The sequence below is a fragment of the Chelmon rostratus genome, chromosome 17, assembly GCF_017976325.1.
Source record: "Chelmon rostratus isolate fCheRos1 chromosome 17, fCheRos1.pri, whole genome shotgun sequence".
NCBI lineage: Eukaryota > Metazoa > Chordata > Actinopteri > Chaetodontiformes > Chaetodontidae > Chelmon > Chelmon rostratus.
The window spans coordinates 5,714,119-5,741,504 of NC_055674.1; the positions used below are offsets into that span (position 1 = coordinate 5,714,119).

Consider the following 27,386-nt stretch of genomic DNA (forward strand, 5'->3'; position numbering starts at 1 on the left):
TTTAAAGGATGTGGAAGATACTTACCTGTAGCCTGTTTTTATATTATATATTTATTTCTGAGTGAGATATAGACATTCTGCAGTTTTCACAGTTTGGCAGCTATACTGTCCATGACAGTGTAACATTTCTATTGTCAGATTCTTATGCAAGCGCAAACTGAAGCGAGATCAAATGGTGCAATGCAGTCTGTGGTACAATGTTTGAAAATACAGTTTCAGTTATCGCCAATTCTGACATAAGTGGCTAATTTAGGTTAAATGTATAAAACACCTTACCACGTCTTAATCGGTGCTGCACGAGGGATGAGCGCCCTCTGCTGGTTGTTTTACACTTAACTACATGTGCACGCTGTGAGAGAATGACCATGTGCAGATAAACTGTCCCACTTATCAGCCTACATGCAAGTTGCCAAACCGCATTCACAGCACTGAACAGACAGCAAAATGCATTACTGGAGCAAAGCATGTTCTTTTTTATTAAGTGTACAAAACAAGTGCAAAAATAGTGATTCATAAGAGCTACACAAAGTAGGACTTGCCCTTCAAAAAATTACAGTCACAGAGGATACAAATCGAAATGCAATACATGAAGTGCTGTTCAAAGAGGATAAAAGGGATCAATGGTGCAGTCTTGCGCAGTAGAAAAGATTGCAAAACATGGACTTGGATTCACAGCATTTGATAATTACTAAGTGCAAGCTGCTGAAACAAATACCAAATTCCTTCTCCCTTTGAAACTATGCACAGTGCAAAGATTTTACAAGGAAGGACCTCTATAAATGACATTCATTCTAATACACTTAATCAAATAGATAACTTTGGCCCATATGCTATTGTAACAATTACTTCCTAGACTGCGCACACACACACATGCACGGAAATGACAGCTAATCTTTAACTTACAACTAAGACAAAGTAAACACCAGACAAACTCTGTTGAAGCAGCAGAGGTACTTTTAGCAGGTCAGAAAAGTGTTAATGTTCATACCGTTAACCTGGGATGCATGCAATTAAAGTACCTAGCTTTTGTATATTTGAATACTGAGAGACACTGACATGTATGGAAGAGGAAATCTACGTTTTAGATAACTGTGGGACTTTGGGAGGAGGCTATACTACCTTAGTCTAAAACTGCAGCTAATAACACCTCAGCAAATAGCCAGGTACTGCAACTCTGGCACTGATATGTGAAACAAGATACTCAACAACGTTAGCAAGCCTAATTGGATTGAAGGCATCTTGGGTTGTGGTGCAAATCAACAGTAAAAAGGCACACAGCTTGTGGATTTAGGGTGGCTACAACTGAAACCCTAAACACTGCACAAACACACAAACCTTGCACAGAGTAAGCCTAAGTTTTAATTCGCCAGTCATCCCATCCACACATCCCCATGTTTGCCATTTACAGTATGGTGCACTTCTGCTTCTTTTTCTTCTCGGGTTCTTTTTTGGTCGGCTCGAGCTCCTTCTGCCCGTAGAAGCTGGAGAAGCAGGCTGGGGAGCAGATGGGCTCTCTGAGACTGAGCAGCCACCTTCCTTCGCCATAATAGGTCAGCGAGCCGAGCTCCATCTCCTCCACCAGCTCCCCCTGCTGGCCTTCCTGCTGCAGGGCCAGGATATCGAGCAGATCCAGGCCTGTTTGAACTGGCTCAACACCCTCCGCACAGCCTAGAGTAACGTGGGCGCGGCTTCCCAGAGGCAGGGAGGCGGCAGACTCTGCCACCTTCTCTGCATCGGCTGGCCACAGCAAAAGCTGCTCCTCGGTGAGGGACACTTTGGCACCAACAGTGCGGGGAGTGACAAAGAGAGCGGTCAACGACAGCTCGAACACAGATCCATAGAAATCTTTAACAGCCTGAGAGACGAAAAATGAAAACAATGAGGAAATATTGAGATGAACTTTTCAATAGAACATATAAACAGACAAATCAACCTGCTCACTTACTGAATTCTGTGCATACTCTTTGGCCCCCTCTGCTTTTCCATAGTTACAGAATTTTGTAGTGCAATGGAGGGTCCCTTTGGCTTGAAAGTATTGCTCCAAATCCACCTCCTTCTCAGGTTTCCCAGTGACTGCAAATACAAGGAAAGATGAGTGGCATCTGAATCATGATGATTTTTCAATCAATGTGCTTTAAGACTTACAGTATTCATCAACTTCAGATACACTCACAGTCAATCAAGTGTTTCTTGAAGGCCTCCAAGGTGTCCAGCGTTTTCAGGAAGTCCATTGATGTGCACCTGACTTTGTCCTGGACGGAGGAGAGAAGAAACCACCCAAAGTAAAGAGGAAGGGACATTTCCTCCAGTGGACCTCTCATGGCTTCCAGTTGAGTCCCCTCCAGTCCACGCTTAGTCTTCTTGGTCAGCTGTGCCACATCTCTGCTCCATTCAGTACGTGGCTCCATAAAGAGAGCAACAAGGTGGTGTTGCTCGGCAATCTCCCCCAGGCGGGCCAGCCGATCCTGGGTGTGGTTGGTGTCGTCCACCACGATCAGCAGGGAGGACGCCATTCCTGCACTGCAGCAGGCAACCACGGCCTCGTCCAGAGCCTTGTATCCATCCACAGACGCTTCTGGATTCTCTGGCTTTACGCCATGGTCATCGGCACAGATGACGGAGCAGTGCTCTTTGTAGGCGTCGGCTATGGCACGCGCCAAGAAGCTTTTACCGCTTCCTGGAAGGCCCCTGAGGACAAGAAGGGTGCGAGAGGTTCGCAGGGCATCTTTGGTCTGCTCTTGCTCCAGGAATGCAAAGGCCAGGGAGCCAGATGCGGGGGCCGTGTCCTCTTCCTCTGGAAGCTTGGCATCATTGTTCTCAGATTTTACACCTTCACCTTCTGGTGCTGCCTCAGCTCCCTTCGCAGTATCAGGCTCAACTGACTTTTCTGGTTCAACTTCCTTCTTGTCTTCTGCAGGTTTCACATTTTCAGTTTCAGCTGATGCCTCCTCCTTTAATGTAACGGCTTCTGTTGGCTTTTTCTGGGAAACCTCTGACACCAACACAGTTCCTGCCGGTTTTTCTGTGTCTGCTGGTTTTTCGTCTCCCCCCTCTGCTGCAACGTCATTCTCGTTCGCCCCCTCTTTGGGAACTTCTTCAGCCCCAGTATCCATTGTAGCCTGTGGTCCTGTCTCAGTCGCCACTCGCTCTGTCTCTTTCTCGTTCTGGCAGGGTGGTTGTGTATCCACTGGCTGCTGCATCATGGGTTCAGGTAATGTTTGCTCTGGTAATTTAGCTTCTGCAACTGATTCTGCCAATTTCTCTGGCTCTGGTTCAGGGGCGCTCTCTGCCAGAGGTGTTTGCACAGGCAAAGGTTCTGGGTCATTCTCTGGCACAGGCTGTTGTTCAGGCTGGATGTTTTCTGGTACTGTGTCTAAAGCTGCAACTGGGTCAGACATCTTTTCAGATGACTCATCTGGTTCTGGTGGTGACACCACATCAGGCACTGACCCCATTTCAGATTTTTCTGTGGGCAAGCTATCCTCAATCTCCATTTCTGTTTTTTCCTCAGACAGCTTCACCGTTTCCGTCACAATCAACTCTTCTGTTTCTTTCGAGTTTACGGCTTCTGTGTCATGGCCATTCACAGCCATCTGCTCAGTCTCTTCATCAGCAGCTGGTTGCTTCTCAGGCTCTGTGGATTCCTCCGGTGTCTCCAATTTTGACACGACCTCTTTTTCCATTACAGCCTCCTCAGGCTGTGGAGTCTCTGACGCATCTAAAACCTCGCTGCTCTTTTCAGTATCCATGTCTGGCTTAAAGTCTGACTTTACACACCACCGGGTACCTTACACAAACAAAAAGAAAGAGAAATGGTTTATTTAAACTGATGATTGAACTCATAAAACCTCTTAACATGCAAGCTTCAGAAACGTTCGCCCAGCCACTACACCTGAAAGCGAACAGGATCTACTATTCAAAATTAAGTCAGAAAATTTTGGAGATACATACCAAGGCTGGAGAAGGGCATTCTTCATACTCACATATTCATGTACTGTATTTAAGATTCTGTGCCACAACATATTTAGAAATGAAATCTGACTTAAGTGGATTTAGACAGACCTGGCAACATTTTCAGCTTGGCAGAGTGGCCCACAATTTTTTTTTATTACACATGTTCTTTAACATGCATCGTTTAAAATATTCAGTCTAATCTTTTTGCATGACTAAAAGATGTTAATATGCTCTAAAATACTGTCAATCCAGTGAGCATTTCATCAGACCTCATGCCCTTCTAGAGGGCAAATTCAAACAGGTTTATGAGGAGTGTCGCCGTTATGTCTCAAACGGGAAGTTGGTCAATATCCCAGATTGAAGAAAGAGTGGAGGTGTAGGGGTGGATCTTTTTAAATACACTGCACATGATCCTTTTTCAACATGTTTTGGATGTGCGGGAGGTGGAAACAAAAGCATTTGCAACCTCATGCAGTAAAATATAATGGCCCTGCAGCGATGTCCATTTTTGCTCAGTAGGGGTGTTGCATACAGTAGGGGTGGTGGCAAAATTTTGCCAGCACAGTTCGTCCAAATTTTAATTCTGCGTTAAAAACACAAAGACAACAGTCCAGTGGCAGACACACAAGCATGACTGTGAAATAAAACCCTGAGTTGCTAAATCAACTGCGCCGGACCTTGGCAGCAAACACAGACAAAGGGTACTTAAGAAAATGGGGCATCGCGGAAAAGTGTGATGGCCTCACAGCAGAGCAACATCCAGAGTGTGTCAGTGAGGTTTGATACTAAACGCTGCAATTAGCAGATGTGCAAAACCACATCGTGTCATGAGACCGAAGGGGAAGCTCTCACAAGCCAATGTAGCAACAAAGACTAGCTGGCTAATATCAAACTGGCTTACTTCAGGCAGGCATGCACAATAACCGAAAACACACGGACGCAAATTGGCAAATGTGAACACTTCCAGAGGAAGGTACAGTAAGTTAACAGTAAATGGCGCAGTGAGAGATGTCTGAGGATGTTTTTTTGTTGTTGTTGTTTGTTTACGGCAAGTTTGGACTAAATACATTAACGTTACATTCACTTAAAGTGTGAAATTAAAAAAAATAAAAGGTCTAAAGTTGTGTTCAAGTGAGCGTCTGTGTTGTTTTAAACAGAGAAAATCGATGGAGGTTGAGTGCGAGCGTTAAATTTTCGTGAACTGCACGGTGCGGCCAGGCGGGGAGTGGCGTGCGGCCACCGTTAGCACGCCAGACAAAAACAATTTAGCCTGGCAGTCTGTGAATTTGGCTAAAACATCACCAGCTACCGCGCCACGTCTCAACAAGTTTAATGTTTTCACACGTAGACAAGTCACTGCGTGTTACGGGCACAACTGCCTATAGGCTGTTTGTGTTCAAATAAAAATATGGACGAAGTGTAGCACACTGTACGAATGGCTTTTGTTTGCTAAAGCGCCGTCTTACCAGTAAGGCTGCAGCGGAGCTGTCGGTGGTGCCGCTGACCACGCGTTTCCCAGTCGATACAATGACAAGGCAATCCTTGGCACAGACATGCACCCGCTTGAAAAGGAAATTCCCGGGAACGCGCAACTGGGCGTGGCTACGCACACGCCCCTGAAGACCGGAAGGACGCCACCAGACAAGACTAACATTGAAAGGGCTATTTTTTTGTGTTATACCCCTGATCAACTTTTCTTCGTTGTCATATATTTTTATGTAAAATTTCAACTTTACTTATACTGATTTCTTTTTATAAAAGAACACGAATAGAACGTAAAACTAGGCTACAAAAAACAACAGAATAAAACAAAAGACTGCGGGGGTAATTTCATTTCATACATAATAAAGGTGGATTAATTGTAGTTGAAATGTTCCCTAAACTATGTCTGAATAAATTAAATTATTAAACTCCTGATTGGTTCTACATTTTAATTTATCTTTAAAAAAACACTGTATTGTTGTGTTTTATATCACTTGTTTGTATGTTTATATATGATGGTGTACATCTGTGCTGAATGCCAACAGATATTTAAAAACTACATTTTTGCATTATTTGCCATTTTTCAGTTCATACTGCATGTCTATTTAAAATGTGAGAAGAAAATTCAGAGTGTCAAGACACACACCTTGGGTTTGTTAGAAGTGATTCAAACTCCTATCCCAAACAGTAGGCCAGACAGGCAGAAAGCAGCAAGACCACATTTGCATATACAATAGGAAATGTGTCAGTATGTATCAGGGGCGTTTCCTTAAGATTTATGAAAACGACGACGATAAATTGTAATTCCACTGTTTGAAATCTATACATATACTGTGCAAAGAGAAAGAAGCGTAAACCCTAAAGGAAGCAGTCATTCGTGTTGAAATCACACCATATGAACACAGTAACAGATTAAACAAAGGTGCGACAAAAGGAAACTCCCTGCAGCAAGTAGAATAAGGTTTGAGGAACTATCAAGTTATCAAAAGGCAAAAAGACTTCATGGTTGGCAGGTTTCAGAATGATTATTTAAATATGTGACAACATTTTTCTGCATGTTTCTATATTAATTGAGACATTTTCTTGATAATGGATGTTTCAGTTTTTCATAGAATGCAGCCTCACAAATGCTATACTGCAAATATTAGCAATGCTGAAACAGCATTTGTTCTTCAGAGGTATTTTTGTACAGGACGTAGGCTTTATACAGTTAAAGCTGGCTTCAATTACTTCCCCATATACTTACTTTCACTCGTAAGGGGACAGCACACCTGTTTGCACAATTGACTGAAGTCTATGACACTGTCAGACCGATGCTTCAAATATGACCTTTAGAGTCTGATCGTATAAAGAACCAGTCTGAGATGCAGTGCCTGGCTTATACTTGTGTTTCATTCAGGACTCTTTCTTTAACATTTGAGAAGTTACGACTCAAAATATGCCTTTGTGCACCAAGACACATGAGCAGATACTGGGTCTTCTTTATCAGTTGGTGTCATAATAAATGTATATAGGAAAAAAACAATGCACATAAGTAATTTAACATAAACTCAGACATCCAAAATGTATACACAATATGTCGGAACACTGAAACTCTATATCAGACTATAACAGGGTGGGTTTTTTTATCATAAATTCTGAGCACAACTGGTTCTTAGGCTCTTATCAAAACACATTAATGCATTTTTTCATTCATAAAAACTCAAATAACTCAGCTGCCCATTTGAGGGAGATTACTTTTATTGGTCTCTTTAGTTCAATCAACGTTTTTGCTCAATTAGCCCTCTGAAGTACCACAAATCTTCACTGGGGACATCCTCACTGTGGCAGCTGTTGCTTTGCTTCATCAAGAGCCTAAAAGCAAAATGATGAATGTCAGCGATCAAATGGGTCTTTAAATACAACTACAAATAAGGTGAAAGGAAGCATATGACAACAGAGAGGGAACCTTCTGAATGGCATTAACAGCAGCGTCGTCTTCTTGCAGTCTGGCATGGGTCAAGGCTCTCTCAAAGTGGGAGACACAAGATTCAAACTTTCCAAGTTTCACTGAAACGAAAAAGAAGGGAACTGACTGTCAGAGATCAAGTCTGTAGTTTTTGGACAACAACAACTGCACTGCAACACTGAATAGTTTAAAAAGTTAATATCAAGCAATAAGTTGACATGTCAATTGATAAAGCAAATATTAGGAAAAACAACAAACCAAATAACAGATAATTACATTCTGACTGTGCCACCAAAACACTGGCATTAATCTGCCATTTCTCATCAGTAATTTCATCAGCCGCAGCAAGTGAACGGACGCCATAGTATCGGGCTTCCTCGTGGCGACTAAGTTCCAGGTAACACCAACCAATCTCATGAAACAACCAGGTCTTCTCCAGCCCACCACGGACCAAGGGTATCTTCTTCTCCCAGCTGGTTTGACAACATACAGAGAAAAGAAAATGAAATAACTAATCACCAATGAACTTTCTATGTAAATTTTCATTAGTCACACCGCAATGTACAACAATGCTCGTTAAGAGAGGTGTGTTTTTTTTTTTTGCAAATGACAATAATATCATATATTACACACAGCTGTTATTTCATTATTTACTTACAACTCAATGGCCTGTGAGAACTGTCCAGTTTGGGCATAAACCCGCCCAATGTTGTCCAGAGCCCTGGACATTGCATCTGGGAGTTTGCTGTTGATAAGAAAGATTACTAAACATTTGATCTGTCTCTGTAAAATAGATTTACTGATATTGTGCTTTTTTTTTTTTTTTAATTCCCACCACTGTTTAGCCAACTCCAAGTCTTTTTGATGATGGCCTAATGCTTTGTCCATGTCTCCAAGGTCAATCAAGGCATTCCCAATACAACTGTGCAGGCTGCCCAAAACCTCTTTCTTATCAGGAACCTCTTTCTCTGACCACCGCTGCACTATCTTCATGACTTCTTCCGCCTTCTTGAGACTATCCTCTGCATTTCCAGATGTCAACTCTAAAATGATAAAAAAAAAGGAATATTAGGCATTTTTCAGGCTAAAAAGAAAAGTACCAAGCTCCAGGTTAAGCCAGACGCCTGCCTTACCTGCATCAATGTCCTCCAGGCTCTTCAGCAGAAAATGAGCAGGCTCAGAGGGTGCGCTATGATGAGGCTTGCTACATTTTTGCTGCATGAGCTTATGCTCCCTTTCCCGTTCACAGATGGGTTTCTCCTGGTTCCAGAACTCGGTGCAAGTGTCAAGGTATGTGAGGCATCCCTGAATGACGTCCTGCAGTCGCTCCCCATATTTCGTCTTCCCTTTTACCAAGTCTGCAGATCATTGCGTGACATTTACAAAAGCTAGTCTATTAAAAGTGAAAAACATCATTGTGGGGCGGTTTAAATGAACAGATACAACATTAAGGACGGCAGGAGGAACTAACAGTAACATATGAAGCTAGACGGTACTAAATCTGCCAGTGAATGAAAGATGCAGAGAAACAAGAACATAGTGAGGTGTTGACACAAACAGTAAGCAAAATTAAAATATACACTGTACATCTTAAGTGAAATAACACCGTACCTTCATCTTTAAGCAGGTTTTCTAGATATTTCTTGTCACTGTAAAACTCTCCCAGCAGTTTTTTGGTTATCTTCTCATTTTTAGGGGTCTTCTGGGCCTGTTGTTTTTTCTCTGCCTTCAGATGCTGGATAGCAGTAATTGGCTGTGCCCTCTTTTAACAGTCAGTTATCCAGAAACATAATATTGTGTATCAGAAGGGAGGCCAGGGTTGAATTTTACATAAAACTGTGTGTGTGTCTATGGTTAGTCACCAGGTAGGAAAGTGAAGAATTATTCTTACAACAACAGTCTTCCAATTAAATGCTGGTTTGTTAAAAGGGAGCACGTCAAAGACTCACCTCCTCCTCTTTTTGGAGAAATGATAGGTCTCCTTTAATCTTCAGTTTTACAGAGGAAGGGTCTAGAAGATGCCAGAGGGGAACAAATGGTTTAGATTAAAGGTGTGTGGAGGCTTTTCATGTGCTGTGTCTACAAAATGGTGTGGAATTACTTACTGCCAACAGAGTTTTCTATGGCCTCCTGCGCTTTCTGGATGCCGAGTCGAAACTCCTGTATTTGTGGACGTAGTTTCTGTCCTCTGTGATAAAACACCAGCGCAAATTCAAATTCTCCCATGTAGTACAATGCCTCTGCCTTCTGGTACAATCCCTGAAAAATCATGGTTATAAGCTTCACATTTCACCAATTCTCTTGATGGCTGTCATTTGGTAAATAGAAAATAACAATTAATCTATTTTCCGTCTCGACAGTGAAAGGCAGCAACATTTCTGTCACCTGTTGTCCAAACTACCTCGAAAAATGTCCTGTCTTCCTTCAGTGAAGACTCTGCATCTTTTAAAGCCTTTTCACATTGCCCCATCTTCAGGTAGCACTTGGATCGGCCAACAAAGCAGGTCTTATCATCACGCCTTAAAGTCAGTGCCTAAGCAAAGACCCAAAGCAGGTCATTCCAGCATGCCTTTAAAAGTCGCATTGACAACTTTGGATTAAGTATTGCGATTCCAAAATATTCTGCTGTTATTACAGGAAGACGTGCCATGCCTAGCTAAGTTAGCTAACTAACTACTTACCGTTGTGTAGCTCTCTATCGCCTTTTTATACTCCCCTTTGAGGTACAGCCAGTCTCCTTTGGCCGTTAAAGTGGAGAATACACCCTTTGACTTTTGACCTTCCTTATCGTTGTCTGTGTCTGACATTTTTAAGCAAACCTTTTCGTCATAACACCTACAATTTAATTCAGCAGTGTCTCTCAACACTCTATCACCCTCGGTCAACTGGTATCCTAGCAACCACACTAACAAACCGGAAGCGGGAAGCAGCGCCATCTTCTGCTCACCCCGCTTACTACAACTCTGCCTCTATCTCTGCACGAAAGTTTTCATTTTGACCATATATCTTGTTCATAAAAAACGTATTGTTGAATATTATTAATATATAATATTTATTAATATTACTACTATGCTACTAAAAAAAAGAGAAAACAAACAATCAAGGGGAAACCCAGAGGAGGCCAACTTTATTGACATGGCTGGAACTTTTCAAGGGTAAAGAGAGGATGGGTTCACCATATGGGTGAAAACAATGAAAGCAAAGATGAGGACGCTTTTCTTTTCTTCATGAAGTGCACCAAGAGAACAACACACTCTTTAGGAAGTAAATAAACGTTACCTGGTTTCCACAGACAAACAGTTCCTAGCAAACACATATCACATGTCATATTTGTTAATGCTTATCTGTTGCACTGGGTAAAATCAGACAGCTTGCATCACAGTCAAAGAACACAGAGAACATAATGTATTTCTGCGCAATGTTTCATGCAGGCCGAGCAAAACAATTACCTTCCTGAATTTGTGTTGAGGGGATGCTCGTAATCTCTGCCTCTTTTTAAGCTTTTACGTAACGGAAAAGTGTCCTCATCTTACACTGATGGTTCTAACAGACAGCAAATTTACAATAAATATACATATCAAAATAAAAAAAATGGAAAAAATTATCAACTATCATCACAAATCAACACTTTACATTCCAGTAAAATGTACAATGCAGCAATCTGTGAATGGCAACATCAAACATAAAACTTGTGACAACAAGAGGGAGGGGGACTTTGCTGGCCACAAAGCTAGCACAGCCGTCTCCACTGCCATCTTTCTAGTGTGCTTCAGCTGTACTGTATGTGTAAGTCTAGGCTCCAGCTGCTGTGAATTTAAAAAATGCTTCTATTGGCTTATGACAAGGAGGCAGTTTTCAGTGCGAATTTGTAGCAGCCAACTGTCTGTCTGACTGACAGATTCTGCAAAACCGGGAGGTGGCGCTTGCTCAGTGATTTTCTAAAGAAATCATAAGCAAGTTACTAACTTTCATGCAGAGAACACCACTTCAGCAGTAAGCTGAGAGGAGCCGGATAACTGCTTTCTCGATGCTCAGTTGCATCTCAAGAGTTTCCCCAGGATGTCACTTCCTAAAAGCTCGGATACAATAGCTGCACAATCTCTCCTATCTCAAAAATCGAGAGGAAATTTGGACCGGGGTTGCTAGCCACTACTGACTTTAAAGTTTGCTTCATTCTGGAAGGAAGAAAACCAAACCCAGTAACACTATCAACTCAGTCTGAGCTGTCTTGGTGCCCTTGCTAGAGGTCTTTAAATCATTTGTCGCATGTGGTCATTGGGTTGCATTCATTCAGTCAATGGCATAGACAAGAATCTGACTTGCAATCAGTCAGTCATTAAATATGGAGGTTGGTGGGTCGGGGGGTTGACGTTGTTGAAAAGTCCTGATGTTGTAACTGTTTAGGTAGAAGAATCTTCCAACTAACCAAACTGGAAGAAGAAATTTCCTGGTCCAGACGCTGAAACAAACAACAGACAAGTCAAGTCATTAATGAAGTATCAGTGAAAGTGGGCAATATCCAATATTTCCTGTGTGTGTAATGTGAATTCAACCACTTCCTCCTTTACTTATTATGCTGTTTACTTATTTATCATATTGTGTTCTCCTCTTACGATTACACTATCCCCTTTTGCTGCTGTACCACTGCAAATTTCCTCACTGTGGAATTAATAAAGGATTATCTTTCCTTATCTTCTCAAAATGTGAATGTGTTTTTTTCCATACATGCAGTGCATAAATTACCTTCAAAACTAAAACCCCCTGGACCTCCAAAGAACGCCTTGAAAATGTTGTTGGCATCAAAATCTGGTGGAGACAAAAAGAGTCAACATCAGCCAGGATCTCAACATAATAACTACAGCTGTTTCGTAATAAAAAGCTAGCTCATCAGCTCTGTTCACCCTTGGGACCTCCCAACCCGGAGGCTTGCGCCGGTACTGACCTCCCATGTTCATGCCGTCATCCTCCAGATCCTGACCACTGTCGTAGCGAGACTTCTTCTTTGCATCTGACAGCACGCTGAAAGCCTCGCCCACCTCCTTGAACTTCTTCTCCTCTTCCTTCTGCACCTCGGGACTAGCTCCGCTGTGACGGTCTGAAGAGAAGGATATTAAACTGACAAAAGTCATTTGGGGCGAGGGACACCTGCATCCCAAGATGTGTTATAAAGAACTGCACAACGATTATTTTACTGTTATAGGACATTTTCTGTTCAGATAAGCACCTGGGTGATGTAAAAGCGCCCGTTTGCGGTAAGCTTTCTTGATCTCATCTTCCGTGGCGTTCTTATCCACCCCAAGCACTTTGTAGTAATCTTTCCGCTTGCTTTTTTTCAACTCCAGCTGGGCATTTTTCAGGAGGTGCTTGTGTTCTAGAGAATCACAAAGAGAGAGCAGGTTAAAAACCAATTAAGCAGAATAATGAGGCGGTATCTGTGCTGAAAGCTACATCAGTCGGATTCTCACCTTTTGTCTTCTCTGTCTGGTAAACCTTCTCATAGTCTCGCACTGCCTCTTCATACTGCTCTGTGTCCATGTAGCTGCAGCAGAGTATGCACAAGTCTGTTACTGTTTCTTCACCCAGTTTGAGGAATAAAGTTCAGAGAATGATAACGACACTGTCTTCTGTTTGTCCACCTCTGAAAGCCAAATACAACAAAACGTACTGCCTCTATTAACCGCCAAGTTAGAAAACCTGGACGTACCACTGTGCTCTCCGTAAATATGCCTTGATGTAGGTCTCATCCAGTTTAATGGCCTTTGTGCAGTCTTCAATGGCCTGTTCTAGTTTCTTCAGCTTTCAAAGAAAAAGAAAAACACGTGACCGTGCGAGACGGAGATGGAGAGAGAAAAGTAGTGGCCTAGTTCTTTTGACATGCAGAAAGTACAATTTGGCAAAGACACCAACATATTTCATAATATACTGTCAGAGGGAAAGAATGAGAACTTTTGCTAAGTGGCTGCACTAACCTCTGAATAACTAAATGAGTGTGTCTGTAATGCATGAGTGATGAATTGTCTGATTATGTCAAGTATACATATGACGCTGAAATCGATGCCAGCTTTTAGGACACAGGCAAAAATATTTCTATTTTGTCTTGAACCTTATGGTTACATTCTGTTTGCTGTACATATCTACATATTCTAGGTTTTTGTTTTGTTTTCCTTTAATATTGTTCACAGATGCTCATGTTGTTTGTTGTCAGGTGTTAGTGTGACCACTGGTATCTCTCCTGTACGTGTTCCTCACCTTAGATCCAACAGTGGCCCTATTACAGTACAGCTTGGCATTAGTCTTGATGTTGTTGGGGTCTATTGTTAGTGCCTCAGAGTACAGCTCATAGGCTGCATCAAAGCTTCCCTCCTTGAACGCCTTGTTGCCCTCCTCCTTCTTGGCCTTTAGTGCTTTGGCATTCTGGGAAGACAATACAGAGGATAAGCTTAATGCTACTCTGATCTACCTTAACAACAATGTCAATCAGATTCTTAATTTTCCTACATTACTTACATTACATTATTACATCACACATTACATTACTACTCAAGGAAAACGCTCCCAGTAAGACATAAATGTACTTGTTGTGTGCATGGAAATTCATAAAAACTGTTTATTTGATTAATAAATCTCTTTTTTTTAAGTGAATGACTCACTCTGCAAGCCAGCCGAGCCTTGTCATGGTCAGGAGCCATACGCAGCGCCTGGACAAAGAACTGGACAGCCTTGTCAATGCAGTCCTCATAATACAGACAAAGACCACGCACGTACAGCGCATCCGCATTAGTGGAGTCCATTCGTAGAATATCACTAAATGGGAACAATAAATTAATATTAATGCTAAAAGAAAACATGCACATAAAATAGAAACAGAAGAGAAGTCACATCAAAAATCACCTTTAAAGGCTTAGTTACATCTGAAAACTGTGAAATTGATGCTTCCCTGCAGTGATCAGACAGTGTACAGAGACGCAGCGGGGTAGCAACTGAATGTAAATGTGGGAACAGTCATATCCATAATGGAAGGAGAGCACCAGCCAAAGTTATTAATTTACAGCTTTAAATTGTGAGAATGATTTTCCCCACCTCTCTGAAAACAGAGAAAGCTCCACATAGTTGGGATGGGCCATTTTTACAGCGCTGTAATTGAAAATTTGATTGAACTTACACTTCTAACACCCACGTGCCAAACCTATAACTCTTTAGAAACACGAAAACGCAAAGTTCTTCAGATTCACTTACTCGCTGGCAGACGATTTGGTGTCAAAGAGAAAAGCAAAACTGCCTATTTGGCAATATTTCGGATTTAACCACAACACAAAAGGTACCAGGATAACGCTAATGAGGCAATCTGTAAACGTTGTCTGATGAAGGTGGCAGCATCTGGAGCCAAAACCACTCATCTAAACACACCTTTTAAAGCACACCACAAGGGTGACGCTGCCAAAACGAGCCGCCGCAGTAAAGTTCAACAGGAGATCAACGTAAACGCTTTACAGATGTTGAGCGTCATTGACGAATATCTTCTCTTATAAAATGTCCAGTGTAATCGGCAACAGCGTGAAACTTTCCTCACAGTGGAAACCACCCCTAATGTGAAGGCCCATGGATTTCATTAATCTGTCATACTTGTATTCACCAAAGGTGAAACAGCTTAAGAATTCATAGTAAACCTGGTGCAGTCAGGCTAACATTTAATAAATTATTCTGGCTCTATTAATGTGTCTGGCTTATTTATTATTACTACTTTCAAGTCCTATATGATAAGTTCCCCTTTTCCACAGAGCTCTGGGATACAGGAATACTCATTTGTTGTGTCTGACTGATAAGTATTTTACTATGTCACCATAAGAGGTGTATGGAATTGGTATGGCACATGCACCCATTGTGACAAATTCCAATATTGCCAAAAAATTAAGTGAAGCAAAGCATTTTTAAAAATTTGCTGTCTTACCTGGCAACAGACTGAGCCTCAGGGTAGCGTCCCAGCAGGGCTAAGCACTCTGCCTTTAGTATCTTGAATCTGTGACAGGCTGAGGCAGGCTCCAAGGCACGGTCCATGCAAAAAACCACCTAGAGCCAACCACAGCAGACTTGTAGTCTGTGTTGCTTGACATATCTGTAACCGTTGCCATACCGCAAAACTGATAAAAATTAAGGAAGATTGCAAGCACTGTGTAGCTTACCATCCTGAAGTCTCTCTTCTCAAATCCAATCTCTGCCATTCGCTCATATTCAAGGATGGATTCTGCATTCTTCAGCTGACAAAGGAATTTGCGGTATTCAGTGACAATTTGAAAAACCTGAAGCAATCAATGAATTGCTTCACAGCTATCACTGGCCTCTCTTCTGTGCCATGTGTAGTGCTTTAAAACCAGGTCAGTGCAGGCAGCAGTGCTTGTGTGAATAAAACTTGCCTCTTGGCTTTCTCATTGAGAATTAACAGCAACTCTTGTTGATCTCCTCTTAAACCGCTCAGAATCAGGCTTTTTCACTGTATTTGCACTGGCTCTGCCAAAGCTTATCTAATAGTGGATAATCATGTCCAAGTTGTCAGATCATGCTCTGTCAAACTGAGGCCAACTCACCTCCTGCTGGGCCTGGCTGTTGTCAGGCTCGAGCTCCAGAACCCTCTGGAAACAGCGGCTGGCAGCCATAGCATTGCCAAGGGACAGGTGGCACTTGCCCTCTCGCAGATGGCCCTGCAGGTAAAAGACTTTGAGTTCACAAACTGAAGTGACGACGTACCTCGATTCCCTCTCTTCCTGAAATCAACTTTGCACTGTGTGCTGAAAACTAAACCACGACAAGCTCTAATTTACTTCTCTGTTATGAGACTCCTCTTTATCTCTTCTGTAAAATCATTATGCTAGTAATGCAGCAAAGGCTGATTATACATACTATAGAGATGTAATATATCGTATGTATTGAGGACACACATACCACCATAAACAAATATGGATACATGCATGAACTGGTCATTCCTTTTGAACAGGTACATAGCTCTGCCATGTAGTAAACTTCTACAGTCAAAGGTCAGGATCCCAAGTAGACACTGTGGTAAAGCCTTCTCCTAAATGAAGTCAATGAATAGTCCATAGTGTATTGTCCATTATACTCCTGTTTACACACAATACTGCTAAATTGAACACATTCGCGCCTCTTCTCACTGTTCATGCCAATATGATTCAGTACAGCATTAGTGGAGGAGGTAGGCAGGCAGAAAATGTATGCAGCAAAACAAAACAACACTAAGAACAGAAAATACTTAACGATGTAAAGGAGAGGAGATTTTCCCTTTTAAAGTAACAGTTTGTTTCCCATAACCTGCCTTCATGAAGGAGTTATCTAGTCGTACTGCTTGCTGGGAATCCTCTAAAGCCTCTCTGTACCGGCACAACATCATTAGCGTGGCTGCCCGGTTTCCATAGTAACTTGCATTCTTCGGACACATGTCTGTATAACAAAAATAAATAAATTGATACCCTACCATGCACAGACAAAATTCACAAAACTTTCATTTCTTATCCAAACAAGAAATCAACATCATCCCATAGTCTAACAAGAAGACTGAGCCAAATGATTTAGGGATAGTTACCTATGGCCTTGGTGTAATAATTGAACGCTTCTGCGTAATCCTTCTTGATATAAAAGGCATTGCCTTGCTCTTTGAAGCCCTCTGCTTCCCTGTGTAACAGTGGGCAGTAAGACATAAAAAGGTTAAAGACAAATATTCAGATCAGTGTAGTTATAGACAGAGAACGACTATACAGGTATGTGGTGGTCAGCTGGCTGGGTTTGTTTGACAGATTACTGAACTGGTAGGTGCTAAACTTCTAGTCTGCAAACATTATTATTTAAAAGACAGTTAAGTCTGAGCATCACAGTCATAATCATATGTAAAGAGAGCATGTCCAGCATTGTGCATGACAGTGTGCATCCGAGAGCTCACTGGCCTGAGTTAGCTAAACATAGAAAGAGCCATACCAGCAGGGCAGAAGTGTCTACTCCAATCAAACACGTAGCTATTTTGTGAAGCAGACAGGGAGCAGAGCCAGGAACATATGACACCACGCTGTGGGCCACAGCCATTACTTTTTTTGGAAACCTTTCATGTGTTACTCACGACCACACAGTGAGTGAATGGTGTCATAAACTAGTTTGCCAGCTAGGATCATACTTGGAATATCGCAATAATGTGAAAGCAGTACTCTCGGCCCGATCAACTTTTACACTCAACAGGCAACTGGAGATTTATAAACAGTGCAGTGTGCCTGACTGCAATCCAAAAATCCAGCACATGAGCTAGCTAGGTGGAAGACAACCAAGCTAAACGCGATCCGGGGCAGAATGTAGCTAACAGTTAGCGGTAGCGCGCTGCTTAGCTGTCAAAGTGCAACGACAAAATTGACATGGCAATGAGTTCTGAGTACACATGTCAGTATGAGACTTCGTTATAGATGTATTTCAGCCGCTGACAATAAAGCATTGATTTGTATTACCTTTCTAATTCTTCGTCACTGAGCAGTTCGATGTCAGGGTCCATATTCACAGCATCACAGCTCTCCGTCGCCATTTTGCCGTCAATGAGGAGGGGCGGGGCCACATACTGCAGTAGTTACGTACACTGTAAACAGGAAGTAGTCTGACGGGTCAGAAAAACGGTTTGCTTGTAAGTAAAAATTGTTCTCATAGCTAATACATATCCACCTGCAGGTAGCAGATATAAGCGTATATATGTTTGGAGACACAATTTTCACTATTGTAAGTCAGTTTCACATTATTTTATCTACTTTATATGTGATGTATTGGCTCTGTATCTTTCCGTAAGATAATGCTAAGCTATTTCTTAAATTTCATAGACTGTCGAAACGTTAGCATACTGAGCTAGCTAACCTTACTGTAAAATATTAGCATGAAAGACGTACGTTTTTTATGTTTGATATCTTGCTATATATTTGTTCTAATCTAGTAACGGTTTAGGACGGAGTACAGTTTTAACAGCGTTGCTGCCCAAAGCGCAGATGAAATTTAGTAACTTCTAATGCTACGCTAAGCAATGACATTGTAACGTTAAATTAACGTTATTTGATTCAGCAGTTTTCCTTCTGTGCATCTTCTCCGAAAAACAGATTTTTCTGACCTGAGAGTGAGTCATGGGCAAAAGCTGCAAGGTGGTTGTGTGTGGACAGGGTGCAGTTGGTAAAACGGCTGTTTTGGAGCAACTTCTGTATGCCAATCATGTTGCAGGTATACTTTTTACTGCTGTAATTACTGTTATCCATGTTTTTAGTTAATGAGCTCCATGAGTTAATAACACTACTACCTGTCTTGGATGTTGATTAATGTGTAATTACTGCCATTACATATATTTATAATGTTTACTTTGGTAGCCATCGATTCTTCCTGATTGACTGGTGCGTTTAAGGTTATCTAGTAACACATGCATTAATACTCAGTAATTATTTGGGAATGGCAGGTGAACAAGCAAAATATGTTTTTTTTTATTACAGTATAGGTAAATTACAATACATAGTAAATGTGCTTGTGAAGGCAAAAACCAGAGTGTTAATCAGCAGCATTGCACATGAACTTTCTTTTCATTCAGCTTGTTTTTTGCTGCTGAATATTATCAGCACCAGCCCTGAAACGTAATGTAGTGATATTTATTTCAAGTAAGAAAATGAAAAAGTGCTCAGTTACAATGTATTAATTAATAAGCAATCACACTGCATGTGCGCCTGTCTTTGTTTATCCACTGTTAGGTTCAGAGCCCATGGAGACCCTGGAGGATATCTACATTGGCTCCATAGAAACTGACCGCGGCACACGGGAGCAGGTGCGCTTCTATGACACCCGTGGACTCCGGGATGGGATGGAGTTTCCTCGACATTACTACACTTTTGCTGATGGCTTCGTACTTGTCTACAGCATTGACAGTAAAGAGTCCTTTAAGCGGATGGAGGCCCTCAAGAAGGACATTGACCGTCACAGAGACAAGAAAGAGGTGACGACTGAACCCATTTATATGTTTGAGAAGGTTAATTTCGCGCTAGTTCACTAAAGCTGGGTTAATTTATTGGCGACTGAAAACATTTTCTCCAATTCCAATATCCTATGTATTGGAATGAGATCTATAAATGAATAATTTGAATGTTGCTTCCTTATTCCAATGTGAGGCTAACCTAATGATCCTGGTCCACAGGTGACCATTGTCGTGCTTGGTAACAAGCTGGACAAGCAGGATGAGAGGAGAGTTGACTCTAACATGGCCCAGAATTGGGCGAAGAATGAGAAGGTGCGTCTGTGGGAGGTGTCGGTGGTGGACCGGCGCACACTGATTGAACCCTTTGTCTACCTGGCCAGCAAAATGACCCAGCCACAGAGCAAGTCCACTTTCCCTCTCAGTCGCAATAAGAATAAGGGCAGTGGGTCCACAGACAGCTGAATGACCAGACAGTGATATCATGTTTAAGAGGGAGGAAAAAGGGAGAAGAGTTGTGCTAAAGGGAACAATTTTAGTGTTACGAAGGATGTAGTAAGACTTGTTTTGAAGAATGTGGAGAAGCAATGATGAGAGAAAAGGCAGGATGATTGTATGGATATTTATATACAGTGAGTGCTGTTGGTATTGATATAGCATCTGATGCTTTGGTGAAATACATTGTACTTTTATTATAACTTAGTGAAAGTGCTGATGAGTCTGAGGTGTTTAAGTTTGTCATTTCCATTTTAGTAAGTTGGATTATGGTCAAAGTATTTACCAATGTTCTTCACAATTTCCACTGTTGACATCTGCAGTCATATTTGGACCCACATAATGTCGTTCTTGAACTACTGATAATTAACATTTTGATCACAGTTTGTACCCGGACATAGTTTTAAGGCATCAGCCTTGTGGTGCTCATTGTATAGATAAATTAGAACCTAGCACACATGTACACTGGCCACTATTTTATTTACATGTACACTACATGTATACACAGACTGAATCAGGAATGGTAGCAGTCATTAATGTTACCGAATTACTGCATCACATAAATGCTGAATTTCACATGTTGGAAAATATATGATTGGTGAAGGGATTTTATTGATAAATTGTTGATGATATACAGTTACTGTGCTGTTAGTTGATCTGGAGATTTGTTACACTATATATGTTCTTTGCTGGGATTCACTGTTGGATGTTGTAGAGTGAATGATTGACATTCCTTACCACAAACTGCCTTCTGTACAGGCTTTACAATTGAAGTATGAGATGAAGATGTTCAGGTGAAAGGCAGTTTCTGCAGGCTCAGGTGCTACTTTTTCCCGGTTGTGACATGTGAAAGACATAGAGCGCTCTATAAAATGCTGTAGCAAAACGACAATAGCTCATCATATAATCAGTTACTGCTGAAGTTGAAGCTGGTAAATCTTTTACTAAGCTGTAAAATAAAATCCTGAAGTACTCATTAGTCTACCATTAAACTGTTTATTCAGGGTGCAAAATGCATCAAAATGAGCAGCTTTTAATGTTGAATTGAAAGGGGGAAATGTCTTGATATTGTCTTGAATATTCATGTTTGTTCCAGAGTCTATCAACACTATATATCATACATGCAACTTTTTTTTTTGAATCTCAAGCTCTCATGTATTATTAGCCATAAAATGTGTTCACTTTATATTTGTTTGCAGGTTTTGTAAACAAATAAAAAAAAATTCGGTGCCTAACCAGATTTTTTGGTTGTACTGAAATCAATGAAGTAATTAAACACAGCACATATCCAGTTCACAAAGTTAAAATAAGCCCAACCCCAGACACTGACTTTCAGTTTACATTGTAGTATGTTTCATGGCCAGTAGATGTCTCTGATCGTCCAGTAAAACAAGGTAAGTGTTCTTAATGCATGCGTGCATTTAAAGGAAACATCCTTGTGTATACAATTCAGTAACCTTGGGATCTCTGTACTTGACTGTAACTAATGTAGTGTTACAACAGTTCCTAAAAACTGCAGTGATTTGACAAATTGAACTGTTTTTTTAGCCTGGCTGTGTATGAGGGCCCATAAGAGACATGGACAATTGAAATAAATACTTTAATGTGTACAATACATAAAAATGATTTACTTAAGAACGGTCCAACACACAATTATTTACATATTAGATTAGATTTATTTTGACAGCATTTACCAGAAGTGTTAAGTTTTCTATGTCTGAACATTTGAGGCAGAGCACACTGAGATCTACACCAGAAAACTGCTGCTAAAACAACTCTTTATTAATGCAAATATTACAAATACCAATGTCACCGATGTTATTTGTAATAATCACCCTAATATTGAGCTGTAAGATATCAGTGATGATTTATTGACATTAATGCTGATACTAGTCAAGTTAGACACATAGAGTACTTCTGGTAAAACCCCTTCAAAATAAAACAATTAAAAGAGGCAGCAGTGTTTCAATATTCTCTCCACTACCAAGTAGAAAGTGTGCAAATAATGTGGATGAAGCACTCACAAAGGTAGTCCTTATGACATAGCTGTGTATTGTAATGCATTTCATGATGCAGGCATAAATTTTTTCTGATAAAAGTACATTAATCTACTCTTTGATGCATGTAAGGAATAATAATAATCACTCTAAATATCTGTAGTATTGCTACAATGTGGTGACACACATTGACACCCCATGATACCGCTCACTGAAAAAAAAAACATGCATTTGTGCTGTACACTGAACACACTGTTTCTCTGAAAGGGAGAACGTGTTTGATGACATGAAGTTAAATGCACTTGAAAATTTCTCAGGACAAAAGCTTTGTGGTGTGTTTGCATGCTTGTGTTAAAAGCAAAAGCAAGTGTTTGCATGTCTTTTATCTCCCTTGAAAGAAAAACACAGAGTAATTTATTCACACAAGATTGAAATTGAAGTGGAATTAAAACAGATCAGGCAGCTGTCGTGTGATAAACTGCCTTCAGTGTGTGCGATGACAAAAGTTACATGCGGAACAAGCAAGAGTGATTATTCCTCCTGACAAACACAGTCAGGAGGAATAATCCAACATTCTGCCAATGATTTTTGGAGAAAGGATGAGGGATTTTTACCCCTAAACTGACGGCAAAAACATCTGTAAAACTGAACCAGTTTTGTGCCGAGGGATCCTGAAAGCTGTTCTAAAGAATTAGTGGAACATTCATTAGTCAGGCATTCTGTATCTGTCGAACAAGTCAGATTTCTTATTTGTTGCAATAGCTTCCTTTTAAGCAATTTGGTAGTGAAAACAATGCCAGAGAGACAAGGTCAGAGATGTTTCAGCAGAGGAAATGATCCACTAGTTCTACACGGGCATGTCGACTGGAGAGGTTAATGCAAGATAATGAGAAAACCTCAAGTGGAACATTTATGAAATGATATTACACTCACCTTAGTTTCCCCAGAGGGTGCTATCATGTACCATCTCATTTCAATCATGTTCTTTTTAATGACTCGAATTGAGCCACTGCGCTGATGTTACTACACTCAGAACGGTTCAGTTATTGTATCACACATTTGGACTTTGACAGTACACAGCGGTGTTAATTTCATGTCCCCAAGTACCAACAGCGAGGAAGAGACTTCTGTGAGTTGTCAATAGGTTCTGCTGTCATGCTCTTTCTGTGTAATGACTCTGTGTCTGCACTGACCCGCAGGAAAAAAAAAAAAAAAAAAAACAGAAGGCAAAATGTGAAATACACATTGTGAGCGTGCCAGAGCGGGGGATCGATTTGTCACTTGCCTCTGTGATTTATGAACCTTCTCCTGCCTTCAGACTACACTGGCCACAAAAGAGAAATTCACACTTGCTAGTCACAGTCACAGAGCAACAAGGCGATGCCCTTGTGTTGCCACCAGTAATACTCTTTTACTGTTGCATGACAGTGTGCCTCATGACTGCAGCCGAGCATCCAGCTCTCCCAGGGGACCCATGAAATAGATAATGTTTAATCCCCCTTGTTTTTTTGTTTGTTTGTATGGTGGGTTTTTTTTTTCTTTTGTGAAGAGAAAATAGACTTCAACCCTGGAAGCTACTGCATTGACCCTCTTTTCATGGTCCCCATCATGAAGCGTCAGATTAACAAAACAATTCCACACAGGAGTGAACGCATGCAGTGTAAATGGCAGTGCCACCTTTATTCTCTGTGCTATCAGGCTTTGTTTCCCGTGTGCTGGAAATACCAGCTGCTCCTAACACCGCCGGTAATGTTAAATGTTAGTTGTCATGCCGGCTTCCCACGAGCCTCTGAGACAGATCATTTGTCCTGAGAGCACAGGGTGATTAGATCTGGGTTAAATCAAGCCGAAGGCATTCTGAACCGTGCAAAAATCGGATCTTGGTTAATGCTCATATAGTTTGTGCATTCAGTGAGTGTTGAAAGAGTTTGACACCTTTGACATTATCCAGCGGGACATGTTGACACGTTGTCTCCCACCAGTCAATAAAAAGACAATTTAAGCTCGATGAAGGACTAAATAAAGACACCGTGGAAGGTGACAAACAAATTGATTTATTCCACTGCTCAACTCAACCCTCTGTCTCCTTCTCTGATCTTTCTTTGAATTTTTTACCCTCAAGTGCAAATTTGCTGTAATATTGATTGCTGTATGTTAGAGTGCAGTAATTGCCCGGTGTTTTGTAAAGGCCTCTGCAATAATATTAATAATACTTCTCTTCATAATTCTGCTGTAATGTTATGGAAAATGCTTGTTATCGGTGGTGAGAAATAATGAGAAGTAGGTATAAAATGTTAGAATCTATATATTTAGTAATTACACTCCTCACTTGCAATACAAAATGCATTTATGCAATAAGTTAACCTAAAAAACAAGCAGACCTTTAGTGACCGCAGTGGAATAATGTAATAGATTTGATAATTGCCTTGTATTTATGACATAATTGCACTGTGGGTTTATGAAATACATCATTAATGTTCTGTAATATCAGCAATAATCATACATAGACACCGTGCAGTGCATTGTGCATTAGGCATTATATGTTCAAACACCCTAATTAAAACCATTAAACCCTAATTAGAACCATGTATCCAATAAGTGAAGTAAGCAGGAAAATGAAACTAAAATCAACAGGAGATTTTAATTAAACACTTAAAAAAGTCTATATTGTTTCAGTGGACACACCAGACTCCAAATTCTGTCTCTTTTTTTATTTTCATTGAACTAACTGTACATGATTGTAACTATACATTTTTGTACCAGCAAGTATTAAATACATGGTTACTAAAGTTAGGACACACAGGACAATTACTTTGATGTTTCTGTGAATTACTCCAGATTTTAAATATTAAGTAACTGTAATGTAAAATTAAGTGCCACTGCTATATTTCATGCGTATATTCCTCTTGCCATGATGTCACGTTGTTAGTCATCAAGCTAAATGTGGCACCACACAAACTGGTCTCTAAGGTGTATTTTCTTCTCCATCTTATAAATGTTTTATAACCACCCATTTACCACCCATTTGCAGAAGGCTACACACACACACACACACACACTGTGTTTTTTTTTTTATAGGGGGTGACTCTCGAGCTGAGGAGCGGTGGCCACAACAGGAGATAAGGGTGTCACTCCCTCCATGGAGAGCAGTCAGATAAGATACTGGATCAATACAGCGGATGCACCAGTGTCACAGCTTAGCAAGGTCATCATGTCCTTCTTCCGTATCACCACTGGATCCAATGGCTTTCCTTTGATTGGCAGCACATGAGGTGCTGGACTTGATGTTTGTGCTTATCTTCTGTTTCCACAAAGGACGGGCGGGCGTGATGGCCTGCGGCGTAGAGGACAACGCCGGTGATCAATCCAGGGGCTCTCCTTCAAATACACAAGAAAGCTGGACGAGCTAACTGGTTTAAATAAATGATTATCCGGTGAGATTGATAAAAGCACAGTTTATCACGTGAGGGCGCTCCTCTCGCTCGACTTTTAGGGCTTTAGGGTGCTCGGCACAGCGGAGATGGGCAACACCTCGACATGTTGGCAAACCCACAGTAGATGTTGAGTGCAGCACTGAGCTGCTGTTCCACGGGTCTGGAGGATTCATTGTTCAGTACCAAATATTTCTGCTGCAGCGAGAGCCAATGCAGTGACCATCTGTGGGGGACCATCTGTAGGTAAAGGAGATTAGCCTGTCTCTAAACTGCAGCCACTCAGGTATATTATTCCACCACTCCTCTGTGTGCCACAGACGCAACACAGCGCGGGCATGCCGACTTGTTTCCATTTGCTCTCACCATTGTATGTTGGCTAAACACCAGTCCTGCTGTCACAAGTTGTTTCCTGAAATGGCTGGAAAATGAGTAGCTGTGGGTTGCCACGTGAACAGATGCTGTGAGGATGTCGCACGCTTTCAGAGAATCTGCACCTGCACACCCAGCATCACAAATAAATGTTGTCCCCCCCCCCACCATCTGACTATTTCCCACCTCAGAGCTGCATATGCACATTTTTGACTTTTTAATGAATAAGTAGCGTTTTGAAACGGCGGCGTTTTCTTTTTCCTCCTGATTCAACCGTACTGAGCGTGATTCAATCAAAGGCGGAGTGCAAGTGCAACATGAAGCATCTTTGTAAATCTGAGCATTCATGTTGTCACTGTTTATTCATTAGCAATCATCTGCCTGAGTCTTTTTGTCACACGCCCACACACATATTATTGCTCAGATATCAATCTGAATCAAAAGCACAACCTTCTGGGATGTTGCTGGTTTTTTTTTTTTGTTTGTTTTTTTTTTTAACCGTGATGCAGGAAAGCACACAAACACACACTCACATAATCATTAAGACCATTTTTTTTACAAGTTCTAAAAGCTTTATTTTCCAAAATCCATCACTTGTCCTCCCTATGATACAGCACTGTGTTTTTTTGTTTTTTTGTTTTTTGCCAATCCATCCATGCGTACAGTGTTTCCTGCTCTCTAGAGCTATGGAGGGATACCCTGAATGGATAGTCATGTTAGCATTTGCTCAACCTGTCACCCCTGAGAAGGCCTGTCTAATGTGACTTTAGGATATTGTCTAAAAAGGCCTTGAATTACATTATTAATTCAGTCACTGTCAACAAGGAGAGAAAAAAAAAAACTCACTCAAAAAAAAGTTTGTTTTAAATATTTTCTTTTGTACTTTAAAAAAACATGTTGGTAAAACCACAAAAATAAACAAAGAAAAAAAAAGAGAGAAAGCAAAGCATTTTTCCTGCCCCTGTGTGCTGCACAGAGCCTACAATAACATAACCTACTCTCTTCTATGATAGCAGTTCGTTATGATACAGATAACAATAGCAACTCTGATAAAATCTCTATAGTTACTCTATGATTTCTACATATAATTTGCCTTCTCTAGATACTTTACTTTAAGAAAGTTTCAGTTCTTTAGGTCAGAGTTCCCACTGAGCGATAGAAACAAACAAACAGTGAAGATTAAAGGCTGGCTGGTTCACTGAGTAGTGCGACTGGGGAGGATCACATCGGTATGGCGGGGAAACCTGGTGGCTTCGCTTACCCAGAAAGGATTGGGGGGGTGGGGGGGTCCTTAAACAGAAATGTACGTAAGATCAAAGGTTTTTTTTTGTAGAAGCACTAGTACTGGATGGCAATTACAGGGTTTTCACGACAGATGGCACTGCTGCATCACAGACAACTATACATATTGCACAATGAGAAATGCATAGGATTTGCTCCATTACCGTAATTTAACAGAACATGATTTGGTGTTGTAGGAAGGGTGATGTGTAGGCTCCAAGTCCCTATGAGACCTTGCCAGCAGTCCATTTTGGCAGAGGGAGAATTGAGTGTCAGTTGATAGCCTGGGTGGAAGGGAGGGAGGGAGGGAGGAGGGGGCAGCACACGGGCATGAACAGCAATATGGCAGTTGATGTTGCACTTGTGACACTTATCCCAAACACTTGTCTCTGACGTAACATTGTTTTGCTCAGTGGAAGTCATAGAAAAGTTCTCCCGCTCCGCTAAAA

The 27,386-nt window shown here is 41.1% G+C and overlaps 4 protein-coding genes across 5 annotated transcripts; 1 reads left to right on the forward strand and 3 right to left on the reverse strand.

The window, feature by feature from the left end:
* Positions 1–453: 453 nt before the first annotated feature.
* On the reverse strand, positions 454–5,529 carry LOC121620661 (2',3'-cyclic nucleotide 3' phosphodiesterase). Its single transcript, XM_041956814.1, has 4 exons — positions 5,421–5,529; positions 2,174–3,787; positions 1,946–2,073; positions 454–1,855 (listed from the first exon to the last, which is right to left on the reverse strand). The coding sequence occupies exons 2-4, from the start codon at positions 3,747–3,749 to the stop codon at positions 1,403–1,405; spliced, it is 2,157 nt and encodes a 718-aa protein (XP_041812748.1). The 5' UTR covers positions 3,750–3,787; positions 5,421–5,529; the 3' UTR covers positions 454–1,402.
* A 1,667-nt stretch (positions 5,530–7,196) lies between these two features.
* On the reverse strand, positions 7,197–10,191 carry odad4 (outer dynein arm docking complex subunit 4). The gene is made up of 11 exons (XM_041957893.1): positions 10,066–10,191; positions 9,786–9,917; positions 9,490–9,643; positions 9,334–9,395; positions 8,996–9,146; positions 8,518–8,742; positions 8,220–8,427; positions 8,043–8,129; positions 7,661–7,857; positions 7,385–7,485; positions 7,197–7,290 (listed from the first exon to the last, which is right to left on the reverse strand). The coding sequence occupies exons 1-11, from the start codon at positions 10,189–10,191 to the stop codon at positions 7,255–7,257; spliced, it is 1,479 nt and encodes a 492-aa protein (XP_041813827.1). The 3' UTR covers positions 7,197–7,254.
* A 299-nt stretch (positions 10,192–10,490) lies between these two features.
* dnajc7 (DnaJ (Hsp40) homolog, subfamily C, member 7) lies at positions 10,491–17,977 on the reverse strand. Its single transcript, XM_041957191.1, has 14 exons — positions 17,881–17,977; positions 16,977–17,065; positions 16,710–16,834; positions 15,967–16,080; positions 15,565–15,639; positions 15,333–15,451; positions 14,035–14,188; positions 13,634–13,798; positions 13,089–13,180; positions 12,850–12,923; positions 12,609–12,755; positions 12,327–12,479; positions 12,128–12,190; positions 10,491–11,843 (listed from the first exon to the last, which is right to left on the reverse strand). Exons 1-14 carry the CDS (start codon positions 17,952–17,954, stop codon positions 11,806–11,808), a joined length of 1,482 nt encoding a protein of 493 aa, XP_041813125.1. The 5' UTR covers positions 17,955–17,977; the 3' UTR covers positions 10,491–11,805.
* Positions 17,978–17,994: 17 nt separating this feature from the next.
* Positions 17,995–21,096, forward strand: nkiras2 (NFKB inhibitor interacting Ras-like 2). Of its 2 annotated transcripts, none has more exons than XM_041957192.1 (4): positions 17,995–18,050; positions 18,511–18,628; positions 19,144–19,385; positions 19,584–21,096. In XM_041957192.1, exons 2-4 carry the CDS (start codon positions 18,535–18,537, stop codon positions 19,824–19,826), a joined length of 579 nt encoding a protein of 192 aa, XP_041813126.1. In that variant the 5' UTR covers positions 17,995–18,050; positions 18,511–18,534; the 3' UTR covers positions 19,827–21,096. The 2 variants fall into 2 exon arrangements, with proteins under 2 accessions (XP_041813126.1, XP_041813127.1); XM_041957193.1 differs by having other exon boundaries at positions 18,026–18,142.
* The last annotated feature ends 6,290 nt before the right edge of the window (positions 21,097–27,386 follow it).